Source organism: Ranitomeya imitator, chromosome 5 (genome assembly GCF_032444005.1).
Source record: "Ranitomeya imitator isolate aRanImi1 chromosome 5, aRanImi1.pri, whole genome shotgun sequence".
Taxonomy (NCBI): Eukaryota; Metazoa; Chordata; class Amphibia; order Anura; family Dendrobatidae; genus Ranitomeya; species Ranitomeya imitator.
In genome coordinates, this window is record NC_091286.1 from 103,092,794 (window position 1) to 103,111,144 (window position 18,351).

Here is an 18,351-nt window from a genome sequence, read left to right on the forward strand (position 1 = left end):
CAATGGAAAAGTAAAAATGGTTGAGGGGGTATTCTCAAGGTGTCTCTTGTGCAGTTCAGAGCGTAAAAGCCATCCCACCATCATCAAGGTGTACCCGATTTCAGGATGGTCCTAATCTCTGGTATCAATACCTTACTATGTGTCATAGTGACATCTGTGTGTGAATAAGGGCTGAGCAGGACTGAGTCCGAAACATGGGCACATAGCAAATGGGAAGCTATTTAAATGTAAAGTCCAGCTCAAACGAAGGGAGGTGGCACCCTTACCTGCACTGAATGCAGAAACCTAAAATTAAACCAAAAAAGTTAATTGGAGTACAAGTTGGTTTGCATGCAAAATAGAAGCATGTTCACACTGGCCATTACAAACAAAGTTGGACTCTAGTGCGGTAGCATGTTAACATGAAATATATGAAATTTGAATTGCATTACTGCTCTAGATAAAAACAAAAAATGAAGATACTTAGCACATAAGTTGCCCAATTCATGAGGGCCCAGCAGCCAATGACAAGTTAATCTCCAGTTACTGGGGACCTATCTAATGTGAATCCTCTCCTAGGCTGAAGCCTACATTTATGGGTAGGTAGATTCCTGCTGCAATTAAAACCGCCACAGGCTGGAGGGTGGGGTGCTCAGTCAGAGAGCCAATATACAAATACCAAAAGACTGACCGTCACTTCAAAACAGGAAGCTGGTGTGTACAGGTGCAAACTAAGAATATTCATCTCTATACATAACAAACAACTAAAGTTGCATTATGTTTGTTTGTTATGTGTAAAGATGGCTACTCTAAAGGTACCGTCACATTAAGCGACGCTGCAGCGGTACCGACAACGATGTCGATCGCTGCAGCGTCGCTGTTTGGTCGCTGGAGAGCTGTCACACAGACAAAAGTGCTTATAATAAATAGGGTTTTTCAAATAAAGCTGCATTAGCCGGTCACCAGGACTATCTAAGTACAGTTGCCAAATGTTGGGTACATGGAAGACATGATAAGTACAAGGTCTTTACTATCCGGTCAGGTCAGGATCACAGGGCTTCCCAGGCTCCCATCTTTCTTATTATTGGGGAAGGTGGTAAGTGGAGGGTTGGCTCGCCTGCTAGATTGACTGGTTGACTGTGCTCACCGAATACTTGATTTATCTGGCAGCTTTACCCTCTTCAGATTCGGCAGTTCGGGGGCCATGAAACATGAAACTGGTCGAGATCATTAGCTAACAGTGCACTACAGCGATCTTTGCTAAAGCAGAGCAGTGCTTACAAGCTCCATTGGAAAGATCATGTAAGCATAGGAATCTTGCAGCAATGGTCAGTAACCGAGGCAAATAGCGGTAAATAATATAATAAAAAAAATTGGTATATTAAGGACGGAGAGCAATTTTAATAACAGGTAAAGTCACTTGCTTTTGTAAGCACTTTACAGTTTTATTCTGGAAGATGGGATTAACCCTTCAAGTCCTTAACGACCGCCGATAGACCTCTTAACGGCGGCAGTAAAGGGTACTTAAACCACAGTGCCGCTTTTTAACTGCACTGAGGTTTAAATGTATAGCGTCCCCCAGAGTTGGGGTCTCGGCTACTGGGGGTATCTGAGACCCCAGAAAACATGATTCGGGTCGGTTTTTACCGACACCATTGTTGCGATCGCCGTTATTATCGGTATAACGGCAACCGCAAAAAAAAAGTATGATTTTCCATTTAATTTCTCTCTCTTCTGATGTGATTGCACATCAGAGGAGAGAGAAATAGGGTCCCCTGTCCTTCTTCCCCGATACCTCAGGTGTCCCTGCATGCCTCCGTGAAGTTCCCCGGGCCGCTGGCATCTTCTGGGAGAAAATGGCAGGCACATGTGCTGTGCGCCCGCTGAGATCTGCCGGCCACCACCCAGCAACAATAGGAAATTTTTCCTAATGGTTCATTTTGATCACTGTGATAGACCCTATCACAGTGATCAAAATAAAAAATAGTAAATAACCCCCCCATCACTCCCTTAGTTAGGGAAAAATAATAAAATAAAATAAATATATTTATTTCCATTTTTCCATTAGGGTTAGATAAAGGCTAAAGTGAGTTGTGCTAAAGTTAGGGTTAGGGTTGGGGTAAAGCTAGGGTTAGGGTTAGGCTAAAGCTAGAGTTAGGGTTGGCTAAAGTGAGGTGGGTTAGGGCTAGGGTTAGGGCTAGGGTTACGGTTGGGATTAGGGTTAGGGGTGTGTTGGGGTTAGGGTTGTTGTTTGGGCTATGGTTACGGTTGGGATTAGTGTTAGGGTTGTGTTGTGGTTAGGGTTGGAGTTAGAATTGGGGGTTTCCACTGTTTAGATACATCAGGGGGTCTCCAAACGCAGCATGGCGCCATCATTGATTCCAGCCAAATTTGTGTTAAAAAAAAGTCAAACGGTGCTCCCTCCCTTCCGAGCTCTGCCATACACCCAAGTAGTGGTTTACCCCCACATATGGGGTATCAGTATATTCAGGACAAATTGCACTACAACTATGGGGGTCTAATTTCTCCTGTTACCCTTGAAATTGGGGTAGAAAAGATCATTTTTGTGGAAAAAATATGATTTTTTATTTTCATGGCTCTATGTTATAAACTTTTGTGAAGCACTTGGGGGTTCAAAGTGCTCACCACACATCTAGATAAGTTCCTTGTGGGGGTCTAGTTTGCAAAATGGTGTCACTTTTTTTGGGGGGAGGGTTCACTGTTTAGGCGCATCAGGGGCTCTCCAAACGTGACATTGCATCCAGTCTCAATTCCAGATAATTCTGCATTGAAAAAGTCAAGCGGCGCTCCTCTTCTGAGATCACATATGGGGTATTGGTGTATTCAGGAGAAATTTAACCACAAATTTAGTGGTTAATTTTCTCTTTTTACACTTGTGAAAATAAAAAAAAATGGTTCTGAAGTAAAATGTTTGTGAAAAAGAGTTAAATGTTTATTTCTTCCTTCCACATTGCTTCAGTTCCTGTGAAGCACGTAAAGGGTTAATAAACTTCTTCAATGTGGTTTTGAGCACCTTGAGGGGTGCAGTTTTTAGAATGTGTCACTTTTGAGTATTTTCTGTCATGTACACCCCTCAAAGTGACTTCAAATGTGAGGTGGTCCCTAAAAAAAATGGTTTTGTAAATTTTGTTGTAAAAATGAGAAATCGCTGGTCCAACTTTTAACCCTTCTAACTTCCTAACAAAAAAAAAAATTGTTTCCAAAATTGTGCTGATGTAAAGTAGACATGTGGGAAATGTTATTAAGTATTTTGTGTGACACCGCTCTCTGATTTAAGGGCATAAAAATTCAAAGAAATTTTACCACTAACATGAAGTACAATATTTCTCTATAAAACAATCTCAGAATCAGTGGCATCCGTTAAAGTGTTCCAGAGTTATAACCTCTTAGGCCGGCGTCACACTGGCGTATCACATCCGATGCGAGAGCATCGGATGCGATATGCTAATGACCCTCGGCTCCTGCTCGCAGCAGAGCAGGAGCCGAGTGTCATGCGTCTGTGCTCCGATTCTCTCGCACAGGGAGGATCGGAGCACAGCTGCGGAGGAGGCGGAGAAATGAATTTCTCCATCTCCTCCATTGCTGGGGTCCGCTTATAGCGCACATCACTCGGATGATATCCGAGTGGTGTGCGTTGTGTCACTCGCACCCATAGGCTTATATGGGTGCGAGTGAGCCGCGAGTTTTCCTCGGTCCGAGACAATCGCAGCATGCTGCGATTGTCTCGGACCGAGGAAAACGGCCGACAAAAAGTCAGCTGCTGGGAGCAGCCCCATAACTTAATATTGGTCCGAGTGCAATGCGATTTTTTATCGCATTGCACTCGGCCGTTTTAAACGCCAGTGTGACGCCGGCCTTAAAGTGAGAGTGGTCAGAATTGTCTCGGTCATTAAGTAGCAAATTGGCTCTGTCACTAAGGGGTTAAGTTCAGTAATGTTGTATTACGTCTTGATGTAGCTTTATTCTTTGCTTATTGGTAAATAGTCTGTAGTAGTTCTATCATTCACAGTGTGTTACTTTATAATTGTAGATCCTCCCCCTGACCTCTCGTGTCTCTATATTTTTGACGTTATGGAGCTGTAAGATGATACCTCTCCCTGGGGCTAGCATTCAGATTCTCAGCAGACATGTACGACTCTGTCTATTTGATGGCAGTAAGGTAAGCATTTTTTTTTTATTTTTTAGTTCCAATCATTGCTAATAAGCATACTTTTAATGTTATATTTTAGGGTTGCATTTGTGTGAAATAACTTCCAAACACAAATTTTTTTATCTCTAACTATTAGACATGTTTTATAACATTGGTAAACTTTTATTGAGCTCTTTCTTTGTTGTATTTATTTTAGTGAAGCCATGTGATAACTAACCTGTCCACAAAGGTTGTCTCTTAGCTTCACCAGAACTGACAATATCGTATATCACTAAACAGAATGCAGGATTTGTCATTTAAAGTGAGTGTATCATCAGAAAATGACATATTGTTTAAATCCGGTTTTTTCATTACATGGATTTAAAAAAATTGTGTTTTGAAAAAATGGCACGTTTTGTTAATATCACGATTTTCAATAAAAAAACAAAATTAGTAATCTTGCAATTTTCAGACTGGCCACCTGAGATTTTTAGACTTATAATTCCTATCGTTCAGGAAGAGTTTTCAGCAGGCTCCTTATCGTCAGAGACATAATTTCAATGACAGATAACACCTCTATACACATCTGGCAACACAGAATCCACCAATCACAATAGGCAATGTCACAGTTGACCTGGATCACTCCTTGTCACAATGATCTTTGCACACACTCATGTACATGTGTTGTTTCCTGAAACAACAGAACGTTAGAGTGTAACAAGCCCAGTGGCCAGTGTGAACATTATAGAATTTCTGTTTTTCTTTGAATACATATTGTGAGAAAACAAAATTGCAAAAAAAAAAGTAAAAAATTGATTTAACACAGGAACCTGAATTAAAGAATAGGGCATTTTCTGATGATAATTTCCCTTTAGAGCCTTGTAAATCTGGGTGTGGGTTCATTGATACCCGTAATTGTGAACTTATTGGTTGATATTTAGATAGAGATATAGCTAAAGAATGGCTGAATAGAGCTTTTACAACTTGAGTACTTACCGGTGTATGTAATAGTCATTGTTTCTATTCTTTGGAGACTTAACTTTTTAAATAGTAAGGATATATAACATTAATTATAAGTGTTATTTTTTGCATTTATATTGTATACCGTGCTGCATTGGTGCATAAGTTAAAGGGAACCTGTCACATGATTCATGCTACTTTAACCATGGGCAGAAAAAAATCAGAGGTTGGCTCCTGAATTACTAACTAATAGGTTTTACTCTGAAACGCTGTGGCATTTTAGAGAAGATCATAGAGGAAAATCTGACCGGGGACAAGTTAACTAGTGAATGAGAACCATATGAGCAAAACTCCTTTCCGTTAGGAGAAATCATCTTTTGGTTTGCACAATGGATCACCTTTCTTGGCAGCATATTCTCTATAAAGAGGATGTGTCCTTCCGTGAAAATTAGGACCCAATGATCTATTACATATCTGAAGTGGAGTCGGCCTGTGTAAGCAGTTTATTAAAATGACCATCAGCCAGGAAACATGTCGTATCCGCTGCGCATTACAGTATAATGGACCCTAAGAGCCATCAATAACATATATATATATATATATATATATATATATATATTTATATATATACACATATATATATACACATATATATACCGTACATATATATATTTATATACTTTAGGCTACATGATTTTGCTCTTGTGTGTTTTCATTTTTCCAGGTCTTAAGCAACATTCATACTGTGAGAGCTTCATGGCTGCCCAAAAACTCACGAACATGGACTTTTTCTCCAAGGGTAAGTGTGTCCTCGATTTTCCTTGCAGTTTGTATTAGTTTTTTATTGTGCTGTGTAATTTATTTTATGACAATATAGGAAAAGTAATGTACGAACTTCATGAATATTAGACAGTTTTGCTAACCAGATATATAGCAATACTGGGGAAGCTGTGCTCTGTGTACAGATTATTGTGATGTTGTTTACCCATTATCTTTATTTGATCCTACTTAAGTGACTCCTGTACAAGACAGTAGCCTGGCAGCCAATGTGGGACCTTTTCAAGTTAAGCACTGACCTCTACCGGCTCAATTAAAATTCAAAATACCTAAATACAATGAATTAGAAATATGTTTATGTTACAAAGTCCTGCATTTTATTCATTCTTATGAAACTGGAAATACCCTTTAGATGTAAGGCTAGGTTCACATTGCGTTAGGGCGATCCGTTTAACAGATCCGTTACTTAGCGGCACTAACGCAATGTAACGGATCCCTTAACCCGCCCCTAGACTTACATTATCGTAACACATCCTGACGCATGTCAAAATCAGCATGCGTTAGCAATGATGCGTTACTTTGTGGCGCACCCTCGAACGCGGTTTACAGCGTTTTCCGGTACGTTGGGTCTAATGCACAGCGAACGGACGTGTTCGCTGTGCATAGACCTCTATTGCTAACGCATGCCAACGCAATGGTACCATGCGTTAGCGCGATGGTAGCAAAAAAGCGATTTTGGGCATCAGTGTTAGCACATCCGTTTAACGGATCCGTTAAACGTATGGCACTAACGCGATGTGAACCTAGCCTAAAAACGTGTAAAGTTTGTAAGCCAAAATTCAGTTGTATATGCATTCATGCTGTACACGCCATACTTCCCATTTATTTATTTAAACGTATATTTTGCTTTGCTGGACAAGGGGCATCAGTAAATCAGCGGGAGGCGTTTGGTTTGAAATGCAACACGGTGGGCGAAACCAAAATTTGTCAACCGATTAGTGTTGTAAAATTGGACAAAAGTGTTTAAAGATGCAACATATTTATCATCTGGTATGAGCTAATGTGAAAAATTTGGCAAAAATGGAAGCTGGCACGTTTAGGCAGGCTAAAACCGTTTTTATTAATACCAACGAATTTCTGCTCCGGACTGGCGCCATTCTCAAGATATAAAAGCATGTTAGAACCATGAAACATTTGGCCCATTTTCAGACCTTGTAGTTAATTGGTAACTCTGCCTTGTAGTTATTTTTCTTTGATATGAAAGAAAGGATTTTACATTTATTCTAGATCAAAACAAGATGTAATGCTTAAATGGATTGTCTAAGATAATCCACAAGCTGAAGACAGACTGCAATACATGTAGAATAACATAACATAATCTCCCTTTACTTCCTTCCCCATGATGCGCCTTGTCCTTCATGCTCAACTTGATGAGTCTTTTTAAAAATAATTGAAGACTCTACAAATTAAAAAGTGCAAAAACAGGTTGAAAAATAAACCCTAGTGATGAGTGAACGTGCTCGGATAAGATGTTATCCATGCTCTTGTGCTAACCGAGTGTCTTCGGCGTGCTCGGAAAATAAGTTCAAGTCTCCTTGGCTGCATGTCTCGCGGCCGTTTCATTGCAGCCACAATCCCTGCATGTGTTGTGGCTGTTGAACAGGCGCGAGACATGCAGGCGAGGGGGTTCGAACAGTCCCCACGCCTGCATGAAAGCATGCTCTAAATGCATAGATATAAGGCGTTAGCATGTACAGTATATTTAAGATTGTTCTGAATATATGTTTTTAGGTCACTGGTATTCTTCCAAGTCTGCTGGATGGTGATTGTTTTGTGAGGTCTGGAAGTCAGGCCCCTGAATTAGGAATCCTCTTTGAAGTTGGAGTTACCTATATTCGCAATGTAAGTGATTCATGGAATCATAGGGAAGAGCGGTCCTATGCAGCTCTGCTTTTTCACAGTCATATTGTATTTTTCTGTAAATGTCTTGTCACTTTGTTAGGCTTAGATTGCCCTAAATATTGTCTATCACCAGTCTGGGGCTTATTTATTTTAGAAAAGAGTGGACAACCCCAGACTTGTCATTTTTCTAATTATCATCTATTAGCCATAATGGTCATCAGTGTCCCTAATAGCAACCTAAAGGACCCACCAATAATTTAGTGATAACTGAACAGTAGAGCAATTTGTCTTCGGGTAACCACTTTGTAAAGTACGTGGCTGGGGTTGTGCAGGGTCAGTGCAAAGATCGAGACCTCGTTCTTTCCCAGTGAGGAGGACCACAGAGAGTTGTTGGATCACGCTCTGTGTGCCGGGATTCCGCAATCTGGAAGTTCAGACACAATTTTTGCTAGAAAGTAGGATAATTTAAGGGACAAAAAGGATCTTTATGATGATTTTTTAAAAATCACCAGTCTGAGGCTGCAAACTTTTTTTTTTAAATAAAGAGGATAGCCCCAGACTGGTAAATGGTAGTCTGAGAGTATGTGCACACATATATACCTTTTTAAATGGTTGTTGACCACTTTCAGAAATTTTGTTGCTTGTGTGGGACTCATAGACTCCCTGCAACGAGATTACAAGGCACCACTGAATTACTATTGCAGCCAGCTGAAGCCCCTCCGTCAATTTTGTGAAGCTCGGCCATCGCAATTTTCCTTATGTACTGCAGTATTAAAGTATTTCAGTATATATTGTAAGCGATTACAGTTTCAAGTCCACTAAATTCAATAAAAAATGCAAACAAAAAATAACCACCCCCATTGCCCTCATTAAAAATAAAAATACAAGGAAAATTAAAGAAGTGAAAATATATTGCTCCGTACGTAAAAGTCTGGTCTATCAAAATATAAAGTTAGTTAACTCATAGAACGTTAACCTCCATAAAGAGAAACTTAATCAAATCGCCAGAATTACAGTTTTTTGGTCACCATGTGTCCCTTAAAAAATGCAATAAGAAGCAATCAAGATGTCGTATATACCGTAAATTGGTATCATTAAAACCATCAGCTTGCCATGCAAAAGCATCATGTTGCCGAGCTTTCAAAGAACGTTATTAACAGAAAAATAAAAACATTATTTTTTTTCACCACTTAAATAAAAAAAAATCCATGCATGTTTGGTTTCATCTCATTTTTATCATACAATGAACATTGTAAACACAAATCTTGAAAAACATTATATTGTAAATTGGTTGATATCAATCAAAACTATCACTCGTCCCTCAAAAAAAAACAAGACCTTGTACATTTATGTCTTGTGAAGTTCTGGCTCTTGCAAGAAGGAGAAGAAAAAAAATGAAAGCGCAAAAATGAAAATTGGCTTTGGAGGCAAAGGGTTGAGTAAGAACTTTGTACCCAATAACCCAACGATCATCTGTCTAGTCAAAAAATTGTAATTTTTGGAAACTGGAATATTCCTTAAACTTGACAAGATTATCCTGTGGTAAGTCAATGGCTTTTGTACAGCGTCATCATCCACCTCTCGAAAAGCTTTACTTTTCTTTATTTCTCAGGAATCTGTTTTTACTTGTCAAAAACAATGAGTAACACTAGCACTGCTTTCCTGCTCAGCTTGTGGTGTGTGAGCTGTAATGGGTGATATACACCCTATATCTCAGCATGTCCTGCGTTATACAGAATTATTAGGCACTTTGGGGTGAGCGATGCTCATGTCTCACCATCTCGATGATCGGGTGCAGGAATGCAACAGCAACAAACATTCTGTCTCAAGGGAATCAAAGTGCGGCCCGGGAGGAAACTGATCAAGTATATTGTTACGTCTGTGTAGAAAGCAAGTGAGTTTTTTGTCCTTAAATTCCAAACTGAACTAGTGCACTGTTAGTAATTTTTTTGCCAAAGGCTGATCCCTCAGGTAGCTGGGATGTTATTATTATTAATAAACATTTATATAGCGCCATTTATTCCATGGCGCTTTACATGTGAATAGGGGGCAAATATAGACAAGTACATTAAACATGAGCAAAAAAAAACAAAAAACAAAGCACACAGGTACATAAGGAGGGAGGCCCCTGCCCGCAAGGGCTCACAGTCTGCAGGGGATGGGTGAGGATACACTAGGAGAGGGTAGAGCTGGTTGTACGGCGGTTCAGTAGGTTGAGGATCATTGCAGGCTGTAGGCTTGTCGGAAGAGGTGAGTCTTCAGGTTCTTTTTGAAGGTTTCTGTGGTAGGCGAGAGTCTGATGTGTTGGGGTAGAGAGTTCCACAGTATGGGGGAAGCACGGGAGAAGTCTTGGATGCGGTTGTGGGAAGAAGAGATGAGAGGGGAGTAGAGAAGGAGATCTTGAGAGGATCGGAGGTTGCGTGAAGGTAGGTATTGAGAGACCATGTCAGAGATGTATGGAGGAGACAGGTTGTGGATGGCTTTGTCTGTCATTGTGAGGGTTTTGGACTGGAGTCTCTGGGCGATAGGAAGCCAGTGAAGGGCTTGGCATAGGGGAGAGGCTGGGGAGTAGTGGGGAGACAGGTAGATTAGTCGGGCAGCAGTTAGTTTTTTATCACTTTAGCACACTTTATTCTCCATTGTACGGGCATTCAGAGCAGTTTGCCCAGGATTAGTGTTGTGGGAGCATGTTGAGGTTCATAGTTTATCTATCTAGATGTAGCATTTAGGACTGAAGAAGGTCAGGGAGGCCAATGTATATAGAATTACAGTAGTCTAGCTGTAGGATTGGCAGATCTAATGGAATGGGATTTTGAATTCTTGAAATGTTTCTCAGGTGGATGTATGAGGATGGTGGCAGATTTCTGGTTCCTCAGAGCCGGTACCGCATCAATAACTACACCAAAGTTGTATACTTGGTCCGAGCTTTGAAGGGCCTTGATTTCCAGGAAGAGAGAGATTGGACTTGCAGGTTGTAATTTTGCTGTTAGGCAACATCTGGTCAAAGTTTACTTTATTTTTGGTCATTCATCTATCTGTTCCTGTAGTTCAGCTAGGCATGAATTTATAGATGGAGATGGGTCATTGATTCGGGGCTTAAAGGGCAGGGATGGGTATTGTCTGCGTACCTTTGGTATAGTAGATAAACTGCCAACATTAGGGCATTGGAGATAGAACTGAGCCCTGCAGTACCTGATATTTTGAGGAAGCTGGTGAAGATTTATAACTTCCCAATTATGGTAAATTGGTACATAATAATTGTGTCCATGTCGGCTGTCAACCTTCTACCATTAATAGTTTTGTACTGTTAGCCCTTTTTGGACCCATCAAACCAATTATCACCAGTCTTTTTAAAGACGACCTGTCATAAAGTCAAAAGTAGCCAGTTTTTCCTCTTGATGTATTCCTATTTCTCACCTGAGTAATCACTTATTTTTCTTTAAATCCACCATATAGAATCATAGATTTTTTTTTAGTACCATAATTGCTAATTTTTATGGTTTTTAACAAGGGTTTGTGGCTCACAGGATTCTGTGGGGGCATGACTTTACGCTGCTCTGTCTTATTTCCCTGTGATCCACGCGCCCATGATAAAAAACATAAAATAAATAAAAAGGTTCATATCTCTAAAACATGTATAGCAGATTAAAAAAAACAATATGGTGAGAAGCAACAAAAAAAAAAAAAGCGCAAAAAGGACCATTTTTGATCTGGTGACAGGTTCTCTTTAACCCATTATCTACCAATGTCCTTTTTTTGGGACGCCTAATCGTTAGCTTCTAGCAACTAAGATTTTATAATTTTTATAATTAGGTCCAATTTTTTGTACTGTTTGCAAAATGAATGTTTTCAAAATAGGAAATCATGTCATTGTCATTTTTAATTGAATATTGGGACGCCCTTTTCGGAAAAATCCGAACTTGTAAAAATTTTAATTTTGCAAGTAATGTGTTAATACTATAATTTGATCAGTTATCTTACAGACTGCCCTTTTGAAGGTGAAAATCACAATTCCAAGCTTCTGGAACAAACTAGATGAAATCCAACGTGCACATAGGGCAGTATTGTATTGAACAAAAAATAGAAGTGTGAGTTGGTGTGTGCTTACTCTTCCCTGTTTGTGACAAGGCACAACTCTTAGAAAAGCGTGCAGAATACCAGCTGTTGCAGCCAGCCTGCAGAAGAGGGGGTGAATACTTTTCTGCACGTGGATATGCTTGTTTATGGAGAATTGTCAGTGCTGATTGTAGGAGTCCTGTAGATGTCTTCAAGAAGAGGTCGGTACGACCTTGAAACGCGTTAGAAAACTACTGAAAACCACTTTAGCCTTTATGAACATTCCTGCCCAGCAGCACAGTAGTTTGCACCAACAACTTTCCATAAAGAACCCACTCCTAACTTCAGACTTCCTCATCCAGCATAATGAGTAGTGTCAAGCTGATCATATAAATTGGATACTTGAGGCTAAAATTCACTGACTCTGGCATAACATTCCAGAAAAATAGCTGACAATTTTTAGATAGCTCTGTGGTTTGCGACTTGGAGACCTAAACAAATGCAGAAAAAGTTAAAAGGGTTGTTTGACTTTAGGTTGCAAGTCTGCAGTCTTCTATGTGACTGCAAACTTGTGAATCCCCACATTGCATGGTGTCGATGCCGGTAGCGTGCGGTCATGTTGTGTCCGGTGTCGCTCAATAAATTTGGGGTCAAGGGCCCACCGGCACCAGAGGATCCCCACAGCGTGCCGTGCGTGTAATGTGAGGATTTCTCAAGTCTGTAGTCACATAGAGTGGCTGCAGACTTGTAGCCAAAGGCCATACAGCCCTTTTAAGACATGGAACTCCATGCAGATAAGTTCCTAATAGATGCACTTTAAAAAAGCTGTTTTTATATACTGCCAGAAGTGACGGTATAGCACAATTCATGATGTGGTTCAATTTCTCCTTTGCAGTCAACAGGAGAGAGGGGAGAATTGAGCTGTGGTTGGACTTTTTTAAAACTCTTTGATGTGAATGGAATCCCATTATCTACCAGGTAGGATGAAAATCTTTCCGTTTTTACTATTAAATTTACAAAAAATATTTATACTAAAGGTGGCAATCAATGTCAAAATTACAAACTTTACATTTTTCTTTGTCTCAACTTGATAAATGCTATAAATGTAGTATTTACTAGTATCCCAAAATGAATCACAAATTTCTCATCTGGGCCATTCAATGTCTTGGGAATTGCTGGAGGTAGCCGAAGACTGTACTTGGTTATGGCTGTCAGGCCATTTCAGTAGATGGTATATGGTTGGGCACTTAGGTGTGATGGACTTAGCCGAGCACTGTACTTGGCTATCTGTAATTGGAGTGGGCAGTGTGTATGCTTCACCTCTGACCCATCCAAATGAAGGACCCAGACCCTACTTACTCGAGATCAACGTTCACTTTTAGGTCCTTGACTCTGCATTAGAAATCTGGTCATCTATTGCTGCATCAGATATCTGGTACCTAAGGATGATAGACTTTTGTGAGAAGATATGGCTGCTAATTTCCTACATACTTTTTTTTACCCTCCAGTATTGTTAGCTCTGCATGATCCGTTTCTATAGAACCTGATTGCTGTCTCAAAGCTGAAAATTACTTTTCGTATTAAAGAGGAACAACTTGACTACAATTATAGAAAGTGGCTTAGAACATACAGCAATGTGGTAATTGGAAAGTCAATGCAGTCATTTGAAGGTGGTGTGCAGGAGATTTATGACTAAGCCCATAACTTTATGACATGGTCTGTAATCCTAAAGGCAGACTATTTTATTTTGTCGTAAAGTAGAGCCTACAAGCCAGAAAAATTCTACACAGCTAATTGCCTACAAGCTAAGTGCAAACTCTCTCTATTGGCTACTCATTCATTACTGGTGATGTCTTTACATTCTGCTATAGCCATTATATTTTATGAGCCTTTTACAACTCATTAGCTGGCATTGGATATACAGGAGATAATTGAAAGGCTTTTACACAACTACACAATTTCCATATGAACTGTGTAACATTCCTAAACTTTAGAATTCTCCATAGTGATCTCACTAGACCCTTACTTTAGTAGAACCTCTTGGTGCGGCAGTCTTCTTTGGGTTTCTAAGACCCCAAGCCAAAGCATGGCATGATGTATCATGTGCTGTCTTTGTATACAGACGAAGTCTATCAGCATAGGGTGTTTTACTTTAGACTGGTGACTGGCTAAACAGGCCTGCAATCGCACCATGAGTGAGCACAATGTTTGCTCGTCAGGTGAAATGATTTGTAAGGAGACTTTCTAATCATCCTTCACGACCGCTCATCGTTATTTTTAAACAGGTTGTGCTGCAGAGAACATGATGTTCCGTGTGCGTAGAATGAACGTCTTAATAGTTCTGTATGCACGGGAGTATTTCAGCCTATCTAACAGGCCAATTGGCTTTCATGTATCCAATTGGTGGGCGTATAACAAGCCCACTCGACTATTGTAAGTGTGCCCAAGTCCTAAAGACCCTAATGCTGGGGTCACCTCTTAATGAAGATCGGTTCTTGATTACATGCATTTATACCGTGCTACGCATTATCGTCTACTTGGACCCCTTAACAGCCTATAGATGAGTATGTGCACCTCCATGCAAATTTGATCAGAGAGAGATCTCAGTTTAGGGATTATATTTCAAATACAATTATTTAGTTCTTTACAAATAGTAACCGGTTTCAAGAAGAAGTTCAAATTTGCATTTTGATTGAGTTTTAAGACTATGATTTGATCAGACCACAGTGCCCACGGTCTGAGCATTGACCTTCGTATTTTGAGGTCTTAGTTATTGTCACCTTTCCAGACTCAACATTGGAGTGGGAGGAGGAATAGGCGAGCTAGACAATTGCCTGGGGCCTGTATCTCCTAAAAAGCTACTAGCGGTACCCTAAAAAGGTGTGAAAAAAATGCTGCAAATGAGAATGCTTCAAATATAAGTGTGAGGTTCAAAAAATGGTTCAATATGTTAGCATGTGGGGCCACACTTGTTCAGGGCCCCACTTTGTCTAAAATTGTCCCTGCATCTACATTGCAAATAATAAGTAAAGTTCTGAATAACATTGTATTGATATCTTGGGGTCACCTTGTGTTTGGAAAATTGTGGAAAAAGTTGCAGCATTGAAGACACCCATAGAGTATGCTCCATAATGTGGGTTACTACTACAATGCCAAGTTAAGCTATTTAACTATTTAACAGTGACATTTACATTTTTCACAAAATTATTCTGCTTTCCTTTTTGCGTTTAGGACATACGAATTGACATTAAATGGTGGAACTCCACATGAAAGAGGCGTAGAAGTTGATCCATCTATTTCAAGACGAGGTATATGATGAAAATATCACCATACGTAAAAATGGTTGAACATTTTTTATTAGATCTCAAATGTGCGGTGCCTACAAGAAGACCGAAGATTACTATTTTTTCATTACATTTCTGTTAATTCAGATAATAAATACGGTAGTAATAGTAAATATGTTGAAATCTGTGTCATAATTGGTTCTCCGTAGAATATGAAACTATACTGTCATTTATTTTCTAGCAACCAGTGGCGTCTTCCATCAAATAATGACGCAGAGAAGACAACCCCGACTTCTGGTGAAAATTAGATCACTGAATACAAGAAGAAAAGAGATGTTAAAGTAAGTGAATAACTCGTTGGATGGAAATTGGGGAGTGAAAAAGTTTATTATAATCCTCTTAGTCAGGTTTGAGATGTATCAATTAACTCTGTGAGGGAAAAGACTTCAAAATTGAGGAGAGAAGGTTCTGGGGTCTGTGGTTACATAGAACACATTGTAGTCGGTCCCTCACATGGTATGCATACACATAATGCTGTTTTGACTATTACAACTAGATTATTAATTTGTAATAGGTTTGACAATGAAGAATAAAAAATTATATTTTGGTAACATTAGGCATCGCCCATCCACCCCATGCACAAATGTTATGGTGTAACATCTCTTAAATGTTGTGCTCGTCTGTCAGTAGTTCATTTGTAAACTCGCCTGAAAAAGAAGCTATGAAAAGCTTACAAATATAATTTTTCTGGTTAGCCAATAAAGAGATCACTCTTGTAATACTTTTGTCTTTTTTTATCATAAAAGTATTTACATTAATAGGACTAACAAAATAAACCTTAGATTAGGTATGCTGTGTAAGTATTATGGCCGCGAGTGATGGTTTTAGTTGTTATTTTCCCTTGTATCCATAGACTTTCAGCTCTCTTTCAGGTCTATATTATTTGTTAGGTTAACCTTGAATTTTGATTGTTAAAGGGGTTAATCGAGAATGTAATTAAATGGCCCCTTCACATAATTCAAACGTCAGGCCGTCCTAGTCATGTGACTGGACAGGTTGCAGCCTGAAGAAACTCTTTCCTGCACCAGTGTCTCAACTGACAGTAGCAAGATTATAAGCACACATACCTCTGCGAGCCAAAAAGAAGTGTGTCACAGGAGAAGAAATAAATCTGCTTCTCAACTGGCTAAGAACAGAAAACTGAAGCTAGAGAAAAAAACATTTGTGCTCAGTCGGCTGAGGAGAAGATTTATTTCAAACACTTCTCCTCTCACAGTCCTGCTTCTTTCAGTTGTGACACAGTTACTGGGAGCAGTATGTCTTCAGACAAGTCTGTCCTGACGCGTGACTAGGCCGGGTTGCCATTTGAAATATGTGATGGGGCAAATTTATTACATTCTTGGAGGACTCCTTTAATGCCCCTTTACACAGGTTAATTACAAGATCTGTGCAAATATTGCTGCAATCACCCATAAAGTGCTTTGGATAATAGATCCCCTATGCCAGCATAAAAATCATTGTTATCGGCAGCATAGTCCTATATAAACATATAAACAGTCAATGTGCTGCCAATAGCGATGATATTTTCTGAATACAGAACGATTGCGTTACGACAGTTTTGTTCCCATAAATTTTATTAGGCCTGTCTACTGGCTGGAAAACGAGCATGGATTCACTTATATATTGTTGATTAATGGTCATTTTATAACCTAATTTGGCCATTGTAAACCCAACATTAACCTGAAAACATAAGGATGGTGCAAGGATGAAAAATTAATCTGTAGAAGAGATTCTGTAGACTCTTAGCACACAAACACATAATCAGTAACTTGCGTTTCTTGCAGTCTGCTTCCTGAGACATTGGTTGGCAGCATGTGCCATATTCCACTGTTGGTGTTCTACCGGCAAATCCTCGGCATTGTGCTTCTGAAACAAAGAAGTAACGTGCAGAGCACAGGTACAAATGCATGACTCTGCTTTTAGTTTTCTTTATTATTTTCATATTCCCATTGTATTTTGCCACTTTCTCTTGTATTTGCAGTGCAAAAGGTGAGTTCTCGTTTAATGACCCTGCATCAGCCAATTAGTGTGATGGCATGTCACCTCTGCAGCAGCACTTGGCTGCTGTGGCCACCTGGCACATTAATAAAAGGGAGAGGTAGCAGAGCAGGTGGTTTGGGAGTGGCGCTGAATTTTAATTTGACAAACTTGCTAGACGTTTTTATGAGCCTGAATTAATATTGTAGTGAAAGCAACACATTCATGTCCATATCCTAAAAAGCATCAGACTCGTATATTAGCAGTTTTAATAATGTGCACACATTGTGTTTTTATATCACTGACCTGAGTGGATGAATGGATAAAAAGTATCTTTTATTCAAAAATATATTTGGCAACGTTACAGTTTAATGTAGAAATTCTATTTAGGATTTTGTTTATAGGAAGTAAATATCATAATTCCTGCTTCAAATTTATCAAACACCACTATTATACTATGGAATTGCACTTGCCAGATATTAAAGGGGTTGTCCTGTCCACATCGGTAAGTCTGCAGTCACTCTGTGTGACTGCAGACTTCTGAATCCCCCCAGCGCATGCACTGTACGCTGCAGGGATTGGCTGGTTTCAGACCGGGACTGGAAGGTATGTTTGCGTTATACACACTCCCGTAGTGAGTGCTGCCTCGCTCTCCATACACCTGTATGGAGCAAGACTGTGCCCTTTAGTGCAACACTCACTGGCCGGCCGCATCACTAGACGGGGCGCGGGCTCGCTCGATACAAGTGTATGGAGAGCGGGGCTGCACCCACTGGCTGGGAGTATATATACCGCATACATATTCTCTGGTCCAGGGTCTGAAAGCGGTGAACCTCCGCAGAGCACAGTGCATGCACTGGGGGGATTCATAGGTCTACAGTCACTCGGAGTGACTGCAGACTTATCAATTTGGACCGGACAACCCCTTTAAATTGACAGCGTCTGAAATGTAAACTATCACCTCATATCATCATAAGGGATCACATTACTGTTACATGACACTTCCTAGCATGCTGATACGTGTCCCTGTTTCAATGCGTTTCGCCCATCCTGTACTGGGTGGCACCTCAGGGGACTCGGGAGTATTAATATTGTTATTATTGATTTGGCACCAGATCCTCTGATATTGACTTTGGTGGCTATGATATGATTCCTTATTATGACATGTAAATGTATGATCCCCTAGTGCGATGGAAATGTAAATAG

General features: G+C 39.9%; 1 protein-coding gene across 1 annotated transcript in view; it reads left to right on the forward strand.

Moving 5' to 3' along the window:
- Nucleotides 1-18,351, forward strand: part of NPHP1 (nephrocystin 1) — a 97,517-nt gene that overhangs the window by 55,087 nt on the left and 24,079 nt on the right. Inside the window, exons 12-18 of the mRNA XM_069768995.1 lie at nucleotides 4,031-4,159; nucleotides 5,814-5,888; nucleotides 7,658-7,768; nucleotides 12,720-12,802; nucleotides 15,056-15,132; nucleotides 15,350-15,449; nucleotides 16,953-17,065. Coding sequence (XP_069625096.1) covers nucleotides 4,031-4,159; nucleotides 5,814-5,888; nucleotides 7,658-7,768; nucleotides 12,720-12,802; nucleotides 15,056-15,132; nucleotides 15,350-15,449; nucleotides 16,953-17,065 — 688 coding nt within the window. The remainder of the gene's footprint in view (nucleotides 1-4,030; nucleotides 4,160-5,813; nucleotides 5,889-7,657; nucleotides 7,769-12,719; nucleotides 12,803-15,055; nucleotides 15,133-15,349; nucleotides 15,450-16,952; nucleotides 17,066-18,351) is intronic.